Source organism: Calonectris borealis, chromosome 8 (assembly GCF_964195595.1).
Source record: "Calonectris borealis chromosome 8, bCalBor7.hap1.2, whole genome shotgun sequence".
Lineage (NCBI taxonomy): Eukaryota > Metazoa > Chordata > Aves > Procellariiformes > Procellariidae > Calonectris > Calonectris borealis.
In genome coordinates this window covers 3539310-3559376 of record NC_134319.1, presented here as the reverse complement: position 1 = coordinate 3559376, position 20067 = coordinate 3539310, and the positions used below count along the sequence as shown (strand labels likewise).

The window sequence follows — 20067 nt, the reverse complement described above, 5'->3', positions numbered from 1 at the left end:
AACATAAAAGATATATCTTAACAAGTCCCAAATGCTGTCTTCATAGGCAAGTTGGGAAAATACCATAATAATGGTACTGTGAGGCCCAACTACTGTTAAAAACAGTATTCGAAGTCTCATCAGGAATCTTGCCTATCAAACCAGAAGGATACATCAGGAGTTGCTGAAAGCTAATCTGCACCAAGATGATTGAATATTTTCCTTAGCAAGTCAGCTGACAATACTGACAGCACACTTCTAGTTGGTGGATGACACTGAGGCTCGAATGATTGTAAAAATTTGGAAGAGAGGAGAGTGGAGACATGGCATCAAATGACTAAGGTGAAACAAAAGAAAGAGCAAAGGGACTTGCATTAAGAAGGAGAAGCCAAACATACAAACATTAAAAAAAAAAAATAAAATTGGCATGGATCAATTTTGCAGAAAAAGGCTGGGTGACAGCAGTGACAATAAGCCAATGTCCAGAAGAAACCATTCTAACATGTGCAATGCATATGTAAGATGCTGGAGACAAATTCGTCTGCTTTGCTTGGCATGAGGTCTTAGAAGGAGCAGCATACCCAGTTTAGAGCACCGTGCTTGAAGAAAAGCATGGACAGATTAAAGAAACTCTAGCAGAGAGTAACAGGCACTTTTAAAATCACAGCCTTTGAGGAAAGGTTGAAAAAAACCTGAGATTGGTTAGGCTACAAAACGGAGGCGAATAAGAGTGAACTAATAACAGTATTCAAGTACTTGAAAGGTTGTGATAACTGCCCTGAGGGCATGACAGACCATAATCAGATTAATTTGCAGCAAGATAATTTTGCGAAGTTTTCTTAATACTTAACCTCACTACAAGGACAGCTGAGGGCTGGGAGAGATGATCTAAGGAAGCGGTAGGATTGCTGTTGCTGGAGATTTTTAAGAACAGGTTAAGTAAATATTGTCAGGAATAGCACAGGTCAGTGACCAGTGATGTTTCACTGCTGGTGTGCCAGCGTTTTCATTTCCCTTTCTCAAACAGAGGTGGAGTCTGTTCCTATTAACCAAGTGGGAGCCAGGAGAGAGCTCCTCTCAGCTGGAGACAGCTGTTTTATTCAGGAAAACAGAGGTTCCTCAGCCCCTGCTGGGTTTAGGGCTTTGGGGTTTGCATCCTCTTCTCACAGATGCTACTCTCAGTGTGACAGGAGCTGCATGCATACATCGGCCAGTGAAAAACTTGCCAAAATGCCATCTTTAGTGCTCGTGCCTACCAGGGAATGCTGTCAATGACTTCTTAGGGTCTTCTACTTATGAGAACTGGGTGACCATTGGGAAGGACTAACCAAATACTTTAACACATGTGAGCCAAAAAGATCTCGTTCAATACCTGTGATAGGTCTCAATCTCCGTAACACTGATGATGGCCGTCTCATGTCAGCAAGGAACTTGTACAAATCTTCATCGCTCAGGCGATCACCCTCCTGTTGGACGTTGGGAAGAAAATGGTTATCTACACAAGTGTTCAGGATTGCGAGAGAATGAATAAAGCATCTAATACTATAGTCTCTTTCCTCTGATATCAAAATGTACCTTCCCAGAACAAGGTGTTAAGATTAACATGCTAAATTACAGTTCATTTCTCCATCCTTTTTCTCTCCTTTTTTCCTTATTAATCATTATGACAGCTGCGGGAACTTCTCATTGAAAACCTTTTCTCTCCCCATTAATATTATCTTTTTCAAAACTGAGAATGGCTGTTAAAAGATTTCCCCAAAATATCCAATTTTTAGCTAGTATAATAGTTTGAAAAAGTATCCGTCATTCAGGTAGTGAACCTCATTCCTTCTCTTCTGCCTTTTCTTTGGGATGAGTCTAGAAGAGTCTTACTTTTCAGGAGAAGTGTTAAGAAACGGTGGGAAGTGGAAGGAGTCTGTTGTCAGTCTTCCTTGTGCCACATTCTAGTAGCTCAGAATTTCATTAATTTTGGAAACATTATAGAAAATGTGACTCTGCCACCCTCCAACTATCCAAAAGCAGAAGATATCTGATAATAAAGGTAATAAATCACAATATGAAAAAAGAAGCAAATGGAAGGAGAAAAACGCTGGGTAGTATTAAATTAATTGTACTCAATGGGAATAAAGGAAGGGAAGATAAAAAATAAAAAGATACATCTTCATGTATCTGAAATGTTAAATCAATGTTCGGCAATTTTGAAAGAATAAATTAATAAAACAAGCTATTTCAAAGTTGTCAAGTGAAAACAACCTCGACAAAGTAAATAAATCTATGCCTTTGTAAATCATTACTAACTTCGTGAACTGGTGTATATTACAAAGAGGGCTGCAGAACACGGTCCGTGGAATGGCTGCGTTAGCAGTGCTGTAATAGATTTTTTTCTTACATTCTACATCTTGGGTGAATACGTTACAGAACCGGATTTTATTAACATCCCAAGTAAAAGGAACTTCCTGCGCTGCCCTGTGTCACTGAGACCCCAGAGATACCGTTCCCGGAGCCCAATTACAGTCATACTGAGTTTCATGAAAGCACGGAGCACCAGAGGCATGAGTCACCCCCCACTTTGCACCGTGATAACTTCATGCCCTTGATGACATTTCTCCTTATTTACCCTACTGTATTTAAGAACAGACTTTGGATGGCCACCCACAGTGAAAGTGGCACACAACCAAAACAATCAGGAAAAAAAAAGAGCTTAACCATCTATCTAAAGATATCTAAATCTTTGTATTTCCAATAATCGAGAAATCAGTCAAAAAATATCTGGTTGCTCACTATTAAATCCCTTTTTATACACGAAGGTGACATTCAAATAACAATTTTCCTGAACCAGATGTGGCATTAAGCAAATCTTAGCAAAAATTAATGAACTGAAACCATTTTCTAAGCTTAACTAAAAATTTTATTCCGTTTAATCATGTTTTCTACTGCTTCTCAGGAAAATCCCAAGCTCTGGCTAAGAAGAGCTGCCACTCAGTAAAGCAGCGTCAGAAGTAAAATGCTTTGTTTTCTCAGGCATCCCTGGATGTGTCCAGGGAACTGATGCCAACCTCAAATCACATTGATGAACCTGGTTCTGAGCCTGCTGATGTTTCAACAGGATTCTCTATCACCCAGTGAAACCAAAGGAGGCAACTGACCATCATGATAAAGGCTATGCAACTCTTAGACTAGGACAAATACCTGGAATACTTTTTGGCACATACTAACCCAAAGAAGTTATCCTCCATTTTTGTGAACTTGCTTCTATGAACATTTTTTCTAAATATGTTGACCAGTGAGTTTTCCAATGCATGTTAGAAAAATCTGGAGCAAAATAAACTGATAATCTCCCTGGGAGACCCGGTTCTATTAGTTAGAGTAGTTAGGCCACTACGCCATAATGACATTTTAGCATTCAAGTCAAAACCAGCTAATAATTTCAAATTCCATAACGTGATTATTCACAGTAAACTTACTGAAAGAATCCACCAATTGATTGTGGACCCACTCCTGGCAGAATTAAGCACATGATATAATAAACCCACTGCATGCTGTTCAAAGATATCCTGTGATCAGGGAACAGACATTACATGCATCGAAAGCATCACGAATTAATCATTCGGGTCTAAACTGACTTCACATGATCAAATCACTCTGTCCAAGGAGCAACTCCTTAATTAGATAGCTTCATACAATACCTGTTTAAAGAAGTTTGTCACTGTCAAAGTAGCTGGTCTAAAACTGGTCAAATTGCAAGCCTCATCCCCACTTGTGGTTCTCTCTAACGAACGCCTCCCAACAATACTGGAATTCCGCCTCTCCGACCATGATCCTTTACGTTCTTCAAAAAAGAAAAAATAAAAAGGGTGAGGAGTTAAAAAAAAAGAAGAAAAACAATTGTCCAAGAGCCTACTTTTGTTCCAACCAGGATTTTCTACACAAGAAGATAGCTGCTGCTTTTGGAAATTATGCAATAAGTGTGATAGAAGAGGTGGTTATGCTAAGACAATCACACTCCTGAGGCATCAGGAGGCTATGAAGCACAGCTGACTACTTCTGCTCCTCTCACAGCAACCTCACCCCAGTGCCTTACTGCTATTATAAAAGTCTCTATCATGTGGAGATTTATGTATTTCTCTTGCTCCGAAAGATGATGAAGTTAGCAGTTTTGGGGATGCTGAAGAGCAGTTTCAGATGAGCTGTGTGGTTCACAGAGATTAATCCACTGCTTTGGAAAATGTTCATCAGCCTGTAACGCTCTCTCAGTCTTAGAAGCCTGGTTTTAAATAATATAACAGATGGTTTGCTTGTAAAATCCTTGAAAGATAAATCCATTTGTTATCATGGACTTTTCTGTTTTATTTCAACCATGACCCAAGACTATCGGAAGGCCTAGGGCAGGGGGAGGAAAGCGATAACAGGAGCAATGGCAGATATAGGGCATGAATCAAGACTTCAGTAAACTCTGGATTTGTCCACATTCCCTCATGCTGATCCCAGATACTGTACCTCCTGTGCCAACTTCTACTTCTGTGGAATCTCTTTCCAAACTACCAGCGCTGCTCACAATGTTCATTAAATGAATGGCTGTCCAGGCAAAAGGCATTCGATACTTGCCCAGTCTTTGGCAAAATTGTTCTGCCTGGCATTTCAGTTTTTCCAACTTTTCCTTATTCTGTGAAGAAAATATCCAATCCAAGAGATCAGGAGAGGAATAGGAACAAAGGTTCATTTAGCAAAATCAGTAAGTAACAACTTCCTAACTTGAAACGAATTTGTGCTTCAATAGCACCTTCTAGAGGAGGATCACCAAGTGCTAGGCAACCAGACTTACGCTTCACAAAACTGCCATCAGGCCATCGGTACCAGACACAGGACAGCCTGATAGTCAGAGCAGCTGGCTTCATGCTCTTAAGCCTCCTGAATAGCCTGTCAAATCCCAGCGAGCTCATCTGCCCACTGCCCTTTCAAGAAAAGCTGGATTCTACTCCATGAAGTCTGAAATGGCCTTTCTTAATGTGATTTTATGCAGCAGGTGCTCAGATCATCTGGAGTTGCATGGGAAACTGAAAACACTCCTCAAATAAGCAGTATCATACTCATTTCATTGAGGAAAAAAATGAGTAAGAAAGGACTTTTCCATAATTCTGCATATTAAAGGGCAATTTTTTGCTTTAGAAAGGTTGTTACCTACAGGCCTTTAAGACGTCCCCAGACAAGGGGCTGGATAACAACAAAGCGTGCTCTGTTGCTCCCATTCTTCTAGTTCAGGACATGCTTATGCACCTTTCTGGGAAGGAGACCTTGAAAAATCATCTTTTCACCTACATTCCCAAGCATTCTGCAAATCCAACTCCAAAATTTCACTTAGGCACATGTCAACTTATTGATCACAGGAAATGTAGTTTTTTTACTTTTGTTACCTGAGGTGAAAGATATCCATTTTTCATATTGTGGTGCAGTGATATAAAGACAGAGATAGACAAAAAACGTGAACTTCTTCAGCTAAAAATATATTAGAACTTTAGGAAGGCAAAACTTTGTTAGAGTTTGATCAAAACTAACAAATTAACATCCCAGCTCTTTTGAAAAAAGCATAACGGAAAGCCTCTTAATCACAGGAAGGGCTGGCATCTCTCTTTTTTTTTTTCCTTCATTCAGTCCTCACTATTACTTTCTAATGTTCACTTGGTTCAACCCAATTGTACATTAAATTAGGAACCATTTCTGAGGCTCAAAAGCACTGTTTCACATTCTACGTACACAAGGTTTCCTTTTCAAGCTCTCTTGCACATCTTACACACCGGAGTTGTAAAATAACATACTCGGCTCAAGTAACAACAAAATCCGTGATTTGCTATTCTATAGCCACGTCGTGTTGGAGAAAAACAAATAGCAGCCTGTAGGAGAAAAGACTGAGGAAAGGTCATAGTCCAGGTGCCACTGAATTCTGCAGGTGCTACCAGCATTCCTGTTTGTTCCTCAACCCACCAAACCTGCAGTTCCCACCCAGACTCTGATACACTTCAATGAGCAACCTGCTGCCAACGGCAGGGAATAAGATGGCAATCTTCTTTGCGGGTAAACCCCTGCTTTTAGTCCCGAGCAAAGGACTTCCACAGCAAGGAGAGAGGCTGCATTTAAACACGTGTGGGAAAGACAAAGAATCAGTCAAACTGGGGCAGGTCCATGCCGTCCACAGCACTTTAGAGGACAATGCCCAAACTTCTGAAGGCAGGAATTAAAAAGGACATTGTTAGTGGAAAAAATAAAGTATAAAATTTTAACTCTACCCTTACTATATGTAAAAAGGAGAGCTTTATCCTGCTGTTGAGCGTGGCCCTTCTTTACAATATTAGGAAAAAGAAAAAACAGCAGAAAATAGCAGAAAAAAAGAACCTGAAATGCACTGCAATTCAAAACCAGGGCTGATGGAGAACCTCCTGTTAATATGTTCCATCCACTTTACAACCCTTCTAGAGGAAGGCAGAGGTACTGTGATGGGGTTAAGCTGCAGAAGCAATGGAAAAGTTGCAATTTTACTGCAAATTCACATCAAAGGCTGCCTTCACTTGACCCAGCTATAAGCACGCAGCTGATCCTTTGGGACAGGGAATCACAGATGACTGAGCTTCATGGTAACCACACATATTCCCCTGTCAGCTACAAAAACTGATGACCTTTAACTACTCTACCCCAATGAGGCATCAAGATTCAAGGGTCTTTGACTCTTCTTTGGCCTTCAGAATTTGACTAGATTCTTAATTAAAAATGGATCCTTTTAACAACAGGAACAGTATCAATGGCTGTTAAGTCCAAGGTAAAAGAAAAAAATGTGTGTTTAATTTGTTAATAATAAAATGCCTTAAAGCGCTTCTAGCCAAATTTAATCAAAACATCCAAAAAATTCTTACCTTTGCTGCATCAGATTCTTTAAAAATCATATAAGGCTCCGCACACTCCCCAATATCTCCCTGCTGTAATACTTTTTCCAGCTGAGAAGGGAAAATGAACCATTACAAGGACATGTATCCAGCAAGGATTGTTAAATTAAACAAACACTAGGAAGCAAAAACATTCTTTCAAAAGAGTTAAAGCTCGATTTCCCTTTGTGAGTCAGGGAACAAGCACTGCACTCAAGTTGTTAGAGCCATTAAGTTCCCAGATCTCCAGCTATAACTGAATCACACATGTAAAATATAGGTTCAAAGGGAACATATACCACTTCACTTCGGTTTGATCTGTTCTAAAGCCACTTTCAGCTCATTTTTAAAGTCTTAAAGACAGCTTACACTGTCTTCAGCATCACCATTTTCAGAATTCTGTTCTTATTTCTGTTCTCCATATTAAGGACCTATTGCAGCGACACAAAAAGGTGACTCAGATGCACTCAGCTAAAATAAGCACTATTTTAAATCAGTGTGTTTTCAAATCAAGTAATGAAATGATCAAATAATTAAAATTAGCCAAAGAGTAGGTGTTTGCTTCTGAAGTCTCCAAGTAAGTCAATGCCTCTTGAACACAAAACTGCTTAACACTCAGTTTCTAATAGAAGTATCTTCCCTATAACATTCATGAAGACTGTTTCTTTCAGAAGCATCCTGGCCTTCCCTCCCACGCCTGCTACTGTGCACATGCTGTTACTAGATTAGAATATCTTTAAACTTCTCCCATGCTTATAAAGTGCCATTCAACCTTGTCTATTAGTAGAACTCCAAGAGGCTACCATAATATAAAGAACAAAAATACGTTCCATCAAATCCTGCACTCCCTGGTGAGTTTATGCTAGCAATACCAGCTGTCTGAAAAGTGGTTTCCCAGTGAGTAAGACCCATGTGAAAATTCACCCGATAAGGCACGCTATGCATCTGTCTTATTTATCCCTTCATCATATCCTTTTCATCATCAAATCAAAAAATCACCTAAGCCACCAGCTCCTCTTGGATGAATGGTTTTACAAGCACGAATGTGCAGTCACAAGCTCTTTTGGACAGATCCCCATCTCATAAATATGGGGCTCTCTATTCCTCATACCTTGTAAAAATCAGAAGAGTGAATAGGTGTGCACAGGCAGAACATGATTTTTAGAAGGAATTCAGAGAATCATACCAAAAATTGGACATCGGAATACACTCCAACACTATTGAAAGCCTTATTCTCACCTAGGACTGTTTTGTCATGCCACAAAGCCTTAATTCATTTTCAAAAGCTTATTCCTCATGTAAGAAGCAGTTCATGAAGAACTTGCACAAACCTCAGTCAAATCGGGTTCTCAAAACCCAGCACTTAGCTAGCAGGCAATGTAACCACTGCCGGTGAACTGAAAGCATGTATTGAATTCCCCTTTTTACAACAGGATGATTTTTATGCAGAGACCAGCCAAAAAAACCTGATTCAAATGCCAATCTGAACTAGTAACATTTGTGCGCTCACTGAATCAAATGAAAGAAGAGAAAATAACTTTTATCTTTGTATACTTTATTCCAGGAGTGACCAATGTGGCATTTTATTTCAGTTATGGATCTCACTCTCTTAGCAATTTCAATTCTTAAAGACATCTGAAAACTGGCTTAAGGGCATATATCATTTTTGAAATGAGATTCAGATCAATATATATTTTTAAATCACTCGCTTATCTATCATCTTAAGGAGTCAGCACATTGTTTCATATGAAAACCAAGGTCAAGCCCCAGAAAGCTGCTCTATATCAAGCAAACCTTTGTGCTCTTTTCAGTTTTTCAACAATACGACGATGCATATCTTCACTGAACTGTTTCTGTTACAAAGGAACTTAACGTACTAAGTGAGAATATCTGAAATGACACAGAATTCAGTGCTGCCCGTGTTTACGCTTTTTTTTGCTCTCCAAAGGTAAATAAGAAGTCAACTAGTCAGCCAGACTTGTTTATATTTTCTTTTAAATAGAAGACAAGGGACAACAGTAATTTAAATTTCTCTGGCATTTCTTACCTTTATTACCAGAAAGACATCTTGAGAGGGATAAGTGATAGAAAAGATGGCAGATCTGGCCAGCGTGGATATAGCAGCAGGGGGAACATGTGGACGAAGCATTCCCTTCATTTGTTCAGAGTTTAAATCAAAGTAGAAATTTTCTGAAATCTAAGGAAGAAATTGGGTAGCTTCAAGCATTAGTTATACTTTCTATTTTTGGTAAACCCTTCATAAACACAACAGACAATTTCAAAACACAAGTAAAAAAACTACCAACAGTGCCTCCTTTCAAGCCATGTATAAAAAGAAAAATAAAAAGGCCTTTTCATTAAGAAATCAAGGCAGGACAGTGGGAAAGGAGAAAGGAAATAGAGCAAACAATACACACTACCTATAAAATTTCCTCCAGCTCCTGCAAGGTATGTAGTTCCATCACAGGACTAGGAATTACAATTGCTATCTGAATTGAAAATATCAAAGTATCAAAATAGAGAATGATCTTTAAGATCATTCACAGAAAAAGAAAAAACAAGACATCTTGAAAGACAGACAGTGAGCTTTCTACACTGCAACACCAAATCCTCGACCGTATCAAGGCTTCAAAGCCAAAACGAATGTGAGCTGGTTATCAACACCAGAGGTCACTAAAGAACTTACTATGTTAGACGAAAAAAATGGAGTAATGAGATGATAAAATTGGCTTATGAAATGTGATTTAAATATTAAACAAAGTTCACATAATATTCCACATACTCTCATCTACATAACTTAAAACTCAATGCATTAAATTCAAGTCTTAAAGAGATAAATGTCAAAATGCATATTTTTAACATTTTTCTCTCTACTACTGCTAATATCTTGAATTAGGAAAACTAAGAGACTCTTCAAATATTAAATACAGAACATAAATAGGGGAATAAATGTATTTTGCATTTCCTATAACTTAGATCTTGAAAAGACTCCTCAGTTTTGTTTTGATTTTAGCAATTTTAGCATGTATGACTTTCTTGTGCATTATTAAAATGTTACTTGGACACATACCATGCTGAATCACGAAAAAGAGATTAAGAAAGTCATAAAAACTTAATCTAAATAAAAGGTTTCAGTTACTTAAGTTGTCTCTGGGGAAGAGACTTTTGAAAGCCAGGATTGGACAATATATATATTCTGATTTCAGGCACTCACATATTAGATAATATTTTTAGAAAAGTCATTATACTTCAACGGTTTTACTAAGCAGAAGAAGAACACACAAGATGGTTCATGAAATGCCTTCATCATTCTTTCAACCACTACTATGTCACTGTCTTCATAAAGGTTTGTTTCCAGAATTAATTCCTCCCTTTTTTTTTAAATACAGGTTTGTAATGCTTCGGTGGGAATGTCATCACTCAAGTAATTAAAAACCTACCTTTTTCTTTTCTTTAACATCGTACAAAGCCAAACTTGCAAAAATGGGCTCAATTTCTATTTCAAATCTTGAAAGAAAGAAACACATAAAATCAGTTGACCTGCATTTTGTAAGAAAGACCAACCTACCGCCTCCCCAAATCCTTCCTGGCTAAGGTGATGGCTGACCACTGTTAAGTCGAGATGTCAGGAACAGCGGAGCCAACCTAAGGGCTTGCTCCTGCCAAAAAGGGAGGTCTTGTTCCCCAGTTTTCCCCCCACTCCTCTCGTGTCCTGCTTCCGCTGCATCGCCTCTGCTCCCTTCCACCAGGACACATATTGGTGCTCCCTGGGCCTTCTAAAAGCCATTTCAACTCATTGACCCAATAGAAAGGTTGGGATTAGGAACATAAAGCATACTTCTATAAATGCTTTTATCTTCTTCAAGTGTCTTTTGAAAGCTAAGCAAAGGAACCTAATAGCTTCCTTAAAGGGAGAGGAATTATTAATTGGGATAGCTGGACCACTTAGCTCCTCTGATTACCTTGAGAAGCTGTCCTATGTGCTAATTTACTATGCTGACCTGTTGATAGGGCTAAATGGCCAACCGCTCCTCTCAACATTACTGACCAGAAAGCTCCTTCCTCTGGGGAGTCGGGGACAGCTTTTTGGCAATTTTCAACATTTAACTTTTGTCAGAAAACAGCAATATCTCAAAAACTCTCTCAGAAAGGTGTCAGTTTTTCAGAGTAACTGTTATCAAGTATTTCTGCTGACTGAAACACTTCCAACGAAAACACTAACCTACCAAATAGAGCTAAACTTATCGTTAAATCACCTGAGAAGTGAAAGAAATTAAAAAGCATTCAAAACCTGTCCCTACACCAAAGTGAGCAGGGGCTGAAACGCCATTCTCCTGTCTGCACAGCCTCCCCATGAAATTAATGCCCAATCCACGGTGGGAGACCCCCATGCACCCAGTCCTTGCACAGAGCTCTCAGCTTTTCAGCCTGGAACTCTTTCCGCCAACAGGGAGAACAACATACAAGACTGCATCATCGAACAGGTATTTTCTCTAGTTTTGCAACAAAGGTGAGATTAACCTGAAAATGACCCTGCTTAGGTCAGCTTAGCCTTTTCCCTGGGGAAGAGACTACATACTTCTTTTTGTGCCACGATCTTGGATGCTCGCTATAACAATTGTAAGTACAGTTTCAGAGATTACTTTGGTACACAAACAAGCATGTACTTGGGCAGATTTGCTATAAATTTACAGTCAGTAGGAGATGCTTAAATAGCAGAAATCATTAATTTCCAGCATCTAACTTATTTATGCTAAAGATACCATCCTTTGGAGAGGAAGCTCCACTGCTACTGCATATTATGTTGTTCCAGTTCATAAAAGGCTGCAAAATCAGTTCATCTCTATGGCTATATTAGGTCCTGGAGTACTCTACGAGCAGGAGATATGTCCCACACATATATCTCAGTTATGAGCCGCAATGTAGTCTAACTGGAGCTCTCTAATAAGAAGGGTTGACCTAACTGAGGACACAGAAGATGAATACAGCAGTGTGGAAAATCAGTTTTGTACTTTATTTCTCCAAGGGAATAACAGTAAAATTTTACCTTGTGTTATTAGAGAAGAGTTATAGGCAATGAACCAGCTGCAGGTAACCCTATATTCAGGAGCTCCACTTCATTAAACTTGTTTAACAGGTTTCTATTCCTCCAGTTAATGCTTGCTAAGTATATAAAGTCTTCACTCTTAAAGGGACACAGTCAAGGTTGTTGAGCCTAAACTTCGGCAAATCTTTGATTGTCTTATGTTTTAAGGCTTAAGCATTTTTAATCTTTTTTTTTTTGCCCACTTAAACTTTCTTGTTACAGAGCTGAACACCAATGACTGGCCAACTTCAGAGCCCTGAACGAGCGCAGTGAAGCATGCATGCTCGTAATATGGAACAGATATAGCTATAGACGGGCTGAAAAGCAACGCAGAGAAAAGCCAAGGAAGGCGGATACTTTCTATATCACACCACTAAAGAAAGTCTTGAAGATCACAGAATCACAGAATCATAGAATCATTAAGGTTGGAAAAGACCTCCAAGATCATCGAGTCCAACCGTCAACCCAACACCACCGTGCCCACTACACCATATCCCTAAGCGCCTCATCTACACGACTTTTAAATACTTCCAGGGACGGTGACTCAACCACTTCCCTGGGCAGCCTGTTCCAAGGCCTGACCACTCTTTCAGTAATGAAATTTTTCCTAATGTCCAATCTAAACCTCCCTCAGCACAACTTGAGGCCATTTCCTCTCGTCCTATCGCTTGTTACTTGGGAGAAGAGACCAACCCCCACCTGGCTACAACCTCCTTTCAGGTAGTTGTAGAGCACGATGAGGTCTCCCCTCAGCCTCCTCTTCTCCAGACTAAACACCCCCAGTTCCCTCAGCCGCTCCTCATAAGACTTGTTCTCCACACTGTCTGATGCACGGTATTGTGTAACTTATCCTTTATAGAACTAGCCTTTAAGCCTATGACCAACCAAACAATGTTACATCCCTTCAAGGGTAATAAACAAGGCAGCAGAGTTATTCCAGATGCACGTGGATATAACAGCAGATTCAAATTCTCAATTTCTGTAATGCAGCTGTCTGTTGGAGTGATACTTACTTAAGGGACAAACACTTCACCAGGAGTCTTTGGCCAAAGTGTTCTTTGGGTACTTCAGGGACACTAAGTCGTTCTATAGGCTCCTCCTGAAATTCGTCACAGGAACAGCAATTTAGAGACATGACACTTGTACAAACCACTAATACCATTATGAAGCAAACATATGTATCACTTCTTTTTTCTAAGACACTAGCACCAATTTAATCCAAGGCTTACCAGCTTGTTGCATTCATAAGCAGCTATAAATATGCTAAATTAAATCCTTTTAATGTTTCTACATTATAGGGGATTGCATAACCATAAAGGAAAACCAATCTTCAGAAAGTAATATCTATGGCAAGACAATATGCTAAAAAACACACAACCCGCAAAATAGCTAAGGTTCTCATGGATATTAAACATAGGTGATCTTAACTCCTTTAAACCCATGGCAGACTGACAATTTTCACATTCCCTGTATCCTTCACTTTTTAAATCTCACCCACATGTATATAAAAATACCTCATCTGGTGCTGGATGTAGTGCAAAAAGCTCCTTATGCCTACTGGACTTCCTCTGATCTTCATTGTGGTGGTCAATCTCTTCATTTGGGGTCCGGTCCAGTAGGTTTGGGAGAAGGGCATCTGGAAGGGAGTTCTTCAGATCAAAAATACTGCATGCCCAGCTGCCCCGGGGAGTATCATCAATCGACATTGAACGTCGTTTAAGGTCATCCTGAGATTCAACAAATTAAAAGCAACTTATAATGGGAAAGGGACTGCACTTTGAAAATGCGACTATAAATTAGGTTTTATGTAGCAAGGTTTTAAAGGTACATTACTTGTTCATCCTGGTAACTGTTGCCATCTGGAGCTTCGTCAGACTCAAAGATCTGTTTGGGGAGCCCCTTTTGCCTCTCCTTCTGTTTGTCTAAGGTGTTGGGATTAAATCCAGTTCCCAGCTTGTGATATCTGAAAACAAAGTATTTCAAATGCATTCTTAGCATCTTTTTTGACCTCAAACCCAGAAGCAGAATTACAGAACAAACCCCGTATTATCAGTGTGGATCCTCTCAAAGCATAAACTGCTCTCTGCAAACAGTATTTCCAGTCACCCTCCACTGTAGCTGGGTAATAATCCAAACCCCAGTATTCCAGTACTACAATGTGACTCTGTTCAACTATAAAGCAACCCTGGGTGATGTCAAAAGAAGTATTATCAATGGCCAATTAAGGTCATCATAAAATGTGCAATTGTGATGCCAAGCTTAAAACGGGCCAAGAACATGGGGATGGAAGGCCAGTGGTTCTGCTAGAGCAAGAACTGACTTGGAGCAGATACTATTAATACCTTTAAAACCAAAACATCAACTTCAGGTAGGACTGCATGAAGCGCAGAAGTCCTGAGCACCTCTGGAAAACATATGACTTTCCAACCCCAACTAAAATGAGCATCTTCCCATAGCATCTTTATAAGCAGAATCGGGTCCTTCAGAGCTTTCCAGGGTGAAGGAGCGCTTGCTAGTAAACAGTCTGTCTACTGTTGCTGACAAGATCAGATTTCTTTGACTAACAAACTTCTGGATACCAAATGGCACTATGTCTATAATTACACACACATATGGCCAGAGCCACAGTCTCCTTACAATACGCACTCTAAGTCAGCTCCCAAAGTAGTGCTGGGGTCACGTCCAGAATTAATTGTTCTTATCCTGCCCTGTTACTAAAGTTACCACAGAAGGATGTACAGACATGTGAAAACCATGGATGTGCTAGCAGTGAATGATGAAAGGGAGGAGAAAAAGGAGGAAAGCATTTTCCTCGCTAGGTTATAATTCCTGAGAGCTGATCTATCTGCATAATCCTCACCTGGATGTCTGCATTTCAATCACAGCCCCACCAACAAGCGTAAATTCATCCTAAATCAGACTTGACTTCAGAGATGTCTGTGATCATTGCCACCATCAGTCTAGCATACAGAAATTACGCCACAAGTTTGAAATAAGAATATGCTAATTTTTTTTTCAGGCCAGCGAAGAACACTTATTTACCTTTTCCAATACTATTAAAGTAATCACTGAATGGATGGATTTGTCTGCCCCCAAAGACATTTTGGTTACAAAGAACTGTAGACAGAGATTGAAAAAAAGATTATTTCCCCTGGGATGGGAGAAAGAAGCATGGTGATCAGAAGTCATGTTCTTCTAAAGCTAAAAGACCTGGATTTTGTGCCCCCAGAGCTAGCCAAAGCACTTGTAACTATCCAATAGGGTGGATTAAGAGAAACTTGTTACCATCCTTACTTGAAAAACAATTCAATCCTTCCCAGCCGAGCTTTCAGGCTCTTCCCCTGCTCCAGCAGTAACCCTTCTGTTTCTACCCAGTCCACCACCATGATTTTATCCAAGTAAAAACTGCTATAAATGTTTCTGGTAGTGCCCCTCCTCCTCTGAAGGGGCAAGAAAACTGACTGTAGTTCAACAATCACTCAGCACATCTTCAACACACTCAGGCAACTTTGGTGTCTTCAGCTTCATGCCTTCCCCGACACAGAATGCAACCTGCAGCTGATCTGCACAGGACAGAAAGCCCTACTATCTCCAACTAAACCTCCTCTGTTCAGGGATCACAGCCAGGTATTCCAGATACCAGTGAAAATCGCTGAGAAACCAAGAGGTGTGCTGGCTGGGTGGGTCACACTGCGCCTTCTAGACTCTGCCCACAAAGGCTGGGAGTTAATAAAGCATGTCTCTCTCTCTCTCAGGTTTCTTTCTGGGTTTTTTTTTGGTATGAGATTACAAACCACATTTTTATTAGGTCATCTTAGCACTGCAAAGCATATCTTCAGCATCCCCTGAAGTGGTTCTCAGGACAACATTAAACCAGTGAATTGTAGCAACTGCCACAAGGGCAGAGCTGTAGCTGTAGTCAAGTCATTTGTAGGTGATGCACATCACATGGATCACTTACTCCTCGACAGTAGCTCTTGAAGTCATCAGACTTTCAATCATCTGAGAGAGTGTATGTTCCAAGTAAAGCTAATCAGAAACCTTCCTGCTAATTTGCATAAATTAATCAATGCATGCACATTCTCTAAACTGTTAAGTCATTAGATAAATGTTGTAATAGTTCAAATATTAACAATTATTTGTTTAAATTACGTACTTTCTCAAAGTCTCTTTGGGAACAAATGAATGCTGCAGAGGGCACATTATCTATTAGGTGGTTGTGCCTGCACATAAATCTTACATCGTTACAAAATTAATGCAAATTCTCCCTAAAAAGAGCTAAAAACATATGGAACAAAGAAACATGCTGAAAGTAAGTTTACTTGGTTGCATTCCCTAATTTCTCTACCATTCTAAAGGAGCAACTGTTGACTAAAATGTCCTAGATTTTCAAAAATGCCCCAAGGGGTTTTGACGTCTGAGATCTAATTTTCCAAACACAAAGCATCATTTCAGCTAAACACAAAGCATCAGTTCAGCTGAGCTGGGCAACTAAAAGCCAGGGCACATGGAATCAGTAGCCAGGACAATAATTTTTGAGCCTCCTCACACCAGCTAGCCATCCTGCAAAAATTTAAATACGAAATCAAGCTGACAAATACCACAGGGGAACTCACTTTCTGTTCACAATTGCCCAGTCTTCCGTGTAACTTCTTACACAGTCCCTCACATGAGGGTCCATCTCACTGTCAAAAGAATAAAAACAAACACCTTCAAAATCACAGACACGATAATGACTTCTTAAACATATACACTTCCACTTAGGTTTGTATTTACTCTTTCAGGCATTTACAGACAAAAATTCCAGGCTTCAGCCTTGCAGACACTCAAATCCAGAACAATTAATTCCCTTGCGCCAGGTGTCACCCTGTCACCTCCTACCTCTCTTCAGGCACAGCCGACACAAGCGTTCGACATTCTCGGGGGGTGTACACAACCTCGATGTCATCGGGAGGAAACTCAAGCAAGTCTCTCAGGGGTCCGGACTCCACTGCAATCGGGTGTGTAATAAGGTAGTCTTCCAACTCAACCGGGTCCACTGCTTCTGTAAGTGGTACCTGGGAAAAGACAAGCGATGGAAGGGTCTTAAAACAGAGAGAAAGGAAAAAGAAAAAAAATCACATGCACATATTCTATTTTGGTTTTTAAACCAGCTCTTCTGCCTTGTTGAGGAAACTTGATCTAACATCAAACGATAATTAATCCTAGTGGTGTTAGCCTTAGCTAACACACATCATAAAGCAATTCTTCATGTCTTATCTTTTATCCAGTATTTCTCTGGATATTTCTATGATGCATACCAAGATCATCTCAAAAAAAAAAAAAGGCATTTTCATCTATTTTCAAGAAATCAATCCGTTTACATGAAAAGAAAATATTACACTTTATTTCCCATGTGTATGACTTTGGATTTCTTTTGACCATGCTGCTGCTCTGATCAAAAAGGGAACCTTCACTGTGATGCAAGATGCAAAGAACCCTTTCACCCTCAGGCATGGCCCCCAGACAGGAATCCAGAGCACTGGCTGATTTACCAGGAACTCACAAAGCCACGGAAGACTGAAGACTAACATTATTTCAAACTAAATCACTTCTCTGGCAACACAAAACACAATGTTCATCCACCACAGGTGCAAGTTTAACCACCTCTTCTCCCTCATATTAGAACCTTCAGTGCCACGATGACTCTGCCCACGCCAGGAAGGAACACTGCTCTAAATAAAATGGATGCTTAAAAAGCATCTTTACCGGACACAAAGCTTGCACCCGAAGCACAAGGAATGACTGAACAAACACACGTGCAGGAAAACAGTAGATTTCACTGGCGGTACTGATCTCGCTATACTGAAAAAAAGTGAGCTTTTTTTAGATACATGAAAAAAAATTGCATAAACTGGATACATATATTGCATAACTGTGTATTTTTACATTTGTATATTATATAAATACATACATATATTCTGATATGAGATCATTATACTGAGGCTGTACATAAACAGACATTAAGAAAATGAAACACTAAAAACAAATTTTGAGGAACCCGTTTCTACAGCAATTGACAGTTTTCCTAGAATTCCCTGGCACATCCCAGTGAGGCTGAGTCGTTTCATATGAGTCATAAAAACACAACAAAATTCAGCAATTTTTCTCTACTACTTCCTCTTTCCTGTCATCCAGATGATTTCTGTAGGACAGGGAACTATCCTGTAGCTTGTCTTCTGTTGGAGATGACTTAAAAAAGAACACTTAGAACTTAAGTTTTAAATGTGCTTCTCAAAAAAATCACTATACCAATCTCAAATTCCAGTTTTTAAACTTCTACTACCAAAAAGTTCTGAAATTAATCAACTTTTTATTCGAGGAAAGAGACTTGGCTAACACAGAGGGTATTGAAAGAATCTCTCCTACTGCAGCAAACTTCAATGAATACAGCAATTTTCTTAAAATACAGAAGGCAAATCATTCAGCAGAAAAATGGCATGACTCCAATAAAGTCAGGTGAGTTGGACCAGATGACTTCATGCCAGATAAGAATCTGGTCCACAAAAAAATATGACAAAAAATTATGTCTAGAAACTCAGTATTAAGTTCTGCAATTTAGGTAGATGACACAAATTAATACCTGTGTAAAGATATGCACCATCATCACCTATTTCTCTCTGACACCTTTTTTCCCCTTCTAATCCTGAACTCTGGAAATGTGATCTGGAGAACTTTTGAAAATGCAAACCAGATACTTCTAACTGTTTTCCTCACTGCAAAACTCACAATGAGCAGAACTTGTCATTGCTCTTTCCCACATTACAGTTAACATGTCATCACCTCACACTATCTGTTTCTTACATACAGATAGACCAGCTCCATTTGGCACTAGATAACTGGCAAAACACACAGTAGTGAAGTGTGACAGTTTATGATTGAGGAATTGCTAAAAGTGCATGTTTTTTCAGAAGAGCTGCTGCATACTACTACTGCTACTTCGCGTGCATATAATCCTTTCCACTGATAAACCTCAAACCAAAAGAAGAGTAAGAACCCAGGAATAGAGACTCCTTGCAAATGAAGATAAAAATAACAAAATCACTGGGCAAAAGCCACAGAGGCACTGGGTAGCAGAGGTGCTGGGAAAAGGCCCTCCCTCAGGTCCTCTCGTTGCCAGCCCAGAGCCCCATCCATGCAGCGATGCAGCTCTGTGCTGGACACTGAAAGCACCCTCACTGGAAGAAGGCCAGAGGCTTAAGGTAGCCTTGGAGGGTGACTTAAAGCTGCTTAACTGACCCTATTTTTTAGCCCTAACATTTTAAGACTTACTATTACTCCTCCTGCTGACCTCCCTTCCACACTGGCAGCTTCAAAGCGAGGCACCGTCCAGCGCACTTGCTCAGCAAAACCAAGCTGCCCGTGCAAGTGTTGTGTTTCAGTCTGCACAAACTCATTTACCTGTGCACCTCCCCAGGCTAACAAAGAGGAACCTTTTCCTCATTCCCGCCAATCTTTCTAATCCACCCATCCTGATAAACAGAAGAAAAATACAAACAGACGAGGAAAAAATTCTGTATTAATGCAGAGCTGATGGGGACGTGCAGGACCAAGCAGACACAGGGCAGAGACTGCCACTGCCCCGAACACACCATGTTTCCCCATTCCTGGCATTTTACATCTCAAATTTCACTTGTCCAACACCAGCATTGTAACGTATTGGACAAAAGACGAATGAACTGGCTACGCTAGTTAAAATTTTAACAGCTAATGCAGAAAGGCGGGCAGTGCTTAGGGGGCTATCCAACGCCAGGTCCTGGGTCTGCGCTCCGGGGTTTCCAAGCCCTTCGTACACCCCAGGATTAGGCCCAAGGTTGCATTTCACAATTTTCCAGTTTGCCTCCTCCGATAACTATCGTACCATGAAGATGTAAACAAACATAAAAGTCAAACCCAGAAGCCTGTATTAGACTCACCATCTGTGCAGCCAGAAATACTGTCTAGCACCTGAGTAAACAGGCCAAACATAAATTCATGGTTATGAAGAGGAACTACTTCGTGTCAGACTATTGGCAGATAAAAGGCAAGCACATTATTTTAAGCTTTAGATAT

General features: G+C 40.0%; 1 protein-coding gene across 3 annotated transcripts in view; it reads right to left on the bottom strand.

Moving 5' to 3' along the window:
• Positions 1 to 20067, bottom strand: part of DOCK7 (dedicator of cytokinesis 7) — a 108422-nt gene that overhangs the window by 66745 nt on the left and 21610 nt on the right. For all 3 annotated transcript variants that reach the window (XM_075155621.1, XM_075155619.1, XM_075155620.1), the window contains exons 3-13: positions 16858 to 17033; positions 16593 to 16661; positions 13810 to 13939; positions 13491 to 13703; positions 12990 to 13075; positions 10331 to 10397; positions 8938 to 9087; positions 6882 to 6962; positions 4477 to 4642; positions 3666 to 3808; positions 1352 to 1445 (exon numbers count right to left, since the gene is read on the bottom strand). In XM_075155621.1, coding sequence (XP_075011722.1) covers positions 1352 to 1445; positions 3666 to 3808; positions 4477 to 4642; positions 6882 to 6962; positions 8938 to 9087; positions 10331 to 10397; positions 12990 to 13075; positions 13491 to 13703; positions 13810 to 13939; positions 16593 to 16661; positions 16858 to 17033 — 1375 coding nt within the window. The remainder of the gene's footprint in view (positions 1 to 1351; positions 1446 to 3665; positions 3809 to 4476; positions 4643 to 6881; positions 6963 to 8937; positions 9088 to 10330; positions 10398 to 12989; positions 13076 to 13490; positions 13704 to 13809; positions 13940 to 16592; positions 16662 to 16857; positions 17034 to 20067) is intronic.